General features: G+C 47.8%; 1 protein-coding gene across 1 annotated transcript; it reads left to right on the forward strand.

Annotated features, from left to right (window-relative positions):
• The first annotated feature begins 751 nt into the window (after nucleotides 1-751).
• LOC9639841 lies at nucleotides 752-2,971 on the forward strand. Its single transcript, XM_002986121.2, has 2 exons — nucleotides 752-1,525; nucleotides 1,594-2,971. The coding sequence occupies exons 1-2, from the start codon at nucleotides 755-757 to the stop codon at nucleotides 2,920-2,922; spliced, it is 2,100 nt and encodes a 699-aa protein (XP_002986167.1). The 5' UTR covers nucleotides 752-754; the 3' UTR covers nucleotides 2,923-2,971.
• Nucleotides 2,972-3,312: the final 341 nt, after the last annotated feature.

Consider the following 3,312-nt stretch of genomic DNA (forward strand, 5'->3'; position numbering starts at 1 on the left):
GAAACCGTGACGACTACACACCTTGCGGAAACTGGGTTGAAAGGGGTGGCTACTGGCATACTGCAAGTTACACGTGCAGGAAGTATGGCCTTTTTTGTGCTTTGATGCACTTGCTCTTTTTCACTTGCAGCAAAGACGTGATTCCAGACAAAGGCTATTTCAAGAAGTGACGGCTCGAGTCAGGTGAGCGCAGTGAAGGTGAGCACTGCGTTTCTGGATTTCAAAACTAACTACTTCAGACAGATGTATGCTAATTTTTTTGGTGGGAGAATTGCCCGCGTGCCGCTTATGACAAGGTGAGTGGTTCAGTCTCATGAGCGGATTTGCAGTTGGCAAAAGGTGTCCAAGCTGAGTTTCTTTTGAAGCTGGCGGCAAATGGATGAAGGCTTTGAGATCAAAAGAAGCTTCTTCACAAATTTGAAGAAATTGAGCTTAATTTATTGCCTTGAGCGTTTTGATGGAGTTATAAAATTCTACCTTGAGCTTTTCACTGTGGAGTACATGTTTGAACTTTTGCAAAGATGATTTCTCAAAAATGTGGATTGAGACGTACATCTGCTTTGTGGGTCATTGGTGCAGGACAAACGAGATGATGACGGTGTGAGGATTCCACCATTTTGTCACTGACATTGGAGTGCCCAAGGGAGTTAATAATATCGATAATCTGTATGGTGATCAGCAGTGCCTATGCGCCTGAAATATTTGAGCACATTAGTATGAGCGAGGTATAAGGTTCTAGGGTTAGGGTCTCTCAATGCGCTCGTGGCGTGGGAAGCGCCAGCGCGAGTATGTTACGGAGAGCCAAGCAAGGGAGGCGGTGAAGAAGATCCTGGCACTGGAGGAAGACGATCTGATTGATTCAGGTAAGCTGACGTCGCTGCCATACCCCGGAATGGGACGGTCCCCTTCTTCCATTCGGCCACCGGTGGATTTCAATTTTGTGGGCAAGGACACGTTGGATGGCTTGGTGAGGGAGTGGCATTTGGGATACACCGAGCTGGTTGTTTACGGGCCCAAGGGCATCGGGAAATCGTCTGAGTTTCGAGCGCTTGCGTGCCTCTTATACCAAAAGCTCAACACTGTGAAAGCCAAGCAAGAGTTGAGGGCTCGGGTGGTATTCCTGTGGGCGATCACGCTGCTGCAAGATATAGTTGCGGCCTTAAAGGATGCGCTCTTGTTTTCCTATCTGGTGGACAGTGTCGAGAATGTGGATGGCTGGCAAGAGGTTGAAGCTGTTATCAAGGCCATCAAGTCTACGCAAGATATCATCTCCTTCATCAGCAGTCGCAAGGGTGGCTCCAAGCCGGAGGTTTTTCATTTCCTGGTGGACGGTGGCGAGAAGCTAGACCCCGCGGATTTTCTCGGAAAGCCGGTGTTTAACTCGGAGCACCTTTCTGCAGTGGGTCGCCATTTACAGCAGGTTTTGGCAACAGGCGAAAGGGTCTGGTGGTGCACAAGCTCAAGAGCCAGCCAGGCAATCCAGGAGCTACCGTTTTACACTTACGGAAATGAAGGCTTCAACAACGTAAGTTCACTCTCACTTTTTTCTTTTTCTGATTTTATTTTTATTTTATTTTATTTGGCTGCATGCAGGATGAGTACTCCATCTATGCTTCAGACTGTATACTGGGGAAAATTCCTGCTCGTCGTGCAAGCATCTACTTCTACACCGGACTTGTGCCACTTTTCCTCGACGTACTATGCGATTCGTGCAACTCCGTGATATGTGAAACAAAGCTACAGAGCAGTTTTCGGGATCGCAAGTTATGGGAGCGCAGCGGCTTAGCTGCAGCCATTCTGCTGGATGGCGACGACGAAGCGGATGCTTCAGCGCTCGAGGAAGAAGACGAGTACTGGGACGCGGTGATTAAGACGTTTTGTGAACATACCGAGCTAAAAGCTGTTTCGAGAAAGGCAGATCGAATAGTGGTGCAAGAGGACTACTTGACCGACGAGTCCATGGCAAGTCTCGACCCAACTTACGTCCTCAACGCTGGAAAGGGCCAATACTGCTCGCCTTACATAAAAACAGTCTACGTGAAGACCGTGCGCTCCAAAGAAGAAGTTGCCAAGCCCCATGCCAACGGAGTGTGGTTGGCATATGCAAGCCGCAAGCTGTCAGATACAGGTGAAATCGACTGGTCGTGCCTGGGCCACCTCTGCGAGGACGTTCTAGCCAGCGTGATTCCAAAGAAAGGCTTGGTCCTCGGGCAGCTTAAAGTGCGCGGAGCTATCTGTGTCGAAACGTTTAACAGCATCCCGTCGAGAACCATCAAGTCACTGGTACAGCTGAAGCCAAATTCAGGGTATTATTACAAGCCTTGGGAGCGTGCCTTCCCGGACGTGGATGGCGTGATTGTGTGGGTGGACGAGAAGGGCGAGCTGCATGTTGTAGCGCTGCAGTTCACCGTCAACATTGACAGGCATTTACATTCTGCGGACCAGTTCATGAGCTTGGCATCCCTGAAGCGCTGGTTCCCAGACATTGAAGAGTATGTGATGGACACGGCATCGACGTCGCAGCCGCCAGTGTCGCCATCGACGGTGAAGCTGCACTTCGCATTCATTGGCTGTTCTTCACGGCCTGGCGTTTGCAGTAGCGAGAAGAAGTTCACACTCAAGAAGCGGAGGCGTACGGTGATCGGAACGCCTGCCTACATGCTGCACGTTCAACCATTTGATACTGACTCGATTCCAGGTTTGAGTGCGGATGATTACAAAGTGTTGGTAGACATTACTCAGCACAGGACGTGGACAGGAAAGAGCAACTACACACAAGTCTGTGATGACGGGTTTGGCCTCCTCGCTCTCTCCAGAAAAGAGCTAGAGAAAATGGCCAAGGAGGATTTTGGAATCCCTGACCCAGGTCATAACGTCTACAAAAACAAGGCACTGCTTATCAATGCGATGCTCTCAACGTGACAATTGACATTGCTAACTCAAATAAAAATAAAAGAGTTAAAATTTGCTACAGCCGAGTCAGAAACATGATGATTTGTGGTTGGCACTGTTTTTACAAGTATTATTCATCATTTTTGTTCTTGAATATTGACCTTCTTTAGCTGGTGTCCAGGGTTTATATTTTAAAAGAGGAATTGAGGAAGGTAGCATTAGAAGAATGTTATAACGAGAATCTTTTGCAAGACATAATAGAGTGCTTAAAACAATACACTAACTGAATATAACTAAGATATAAAAGAATATGTAAATGCATGTTCGACATGTTAACAGGTGGAGGTTTATTGTAAAGTCTCTTAATCCCAGACCATTTGTGGAAATGCCTTACCATGGACGTTATCATGGAATGCACCC

Source organism: Selaginella moellendorffii, unplaced genomic scaffold (assembly GCF_000143415.4).
Source record: "Selaginella moellendorffii unplaced genomic scaffold, v1.0 SELMOscaffold_72, whole genome shotgun sequence".
Classification (NCBI taxonomy): domain Eukaryota; kingdom Viridiplantae; phylum Streptophyta; class Lycopodiopsida; order Selaginellales; family Selaginellaceae; genus Selaginella; species Selaginella moellendorffii.

What these genes read in the sequence shown, in the direction of transcription:
- LOC9639841 (XM_002986121.2), top strand. Translation starts at nt 755, where the DNA reads ATGCGCTCGTGGCGTGGGAAGCGCCAGCGCGAGTATGTTACGGAGAGC. An exon ending in GAAATGAAGGCTTCAACAAC is followed by an intron (nt 1,526 to 1,593) that starts GTAAGTTCACTC and finishes GGCTGCATGCAG; the next exon opens with GATGAGTACTCCATCTATGC.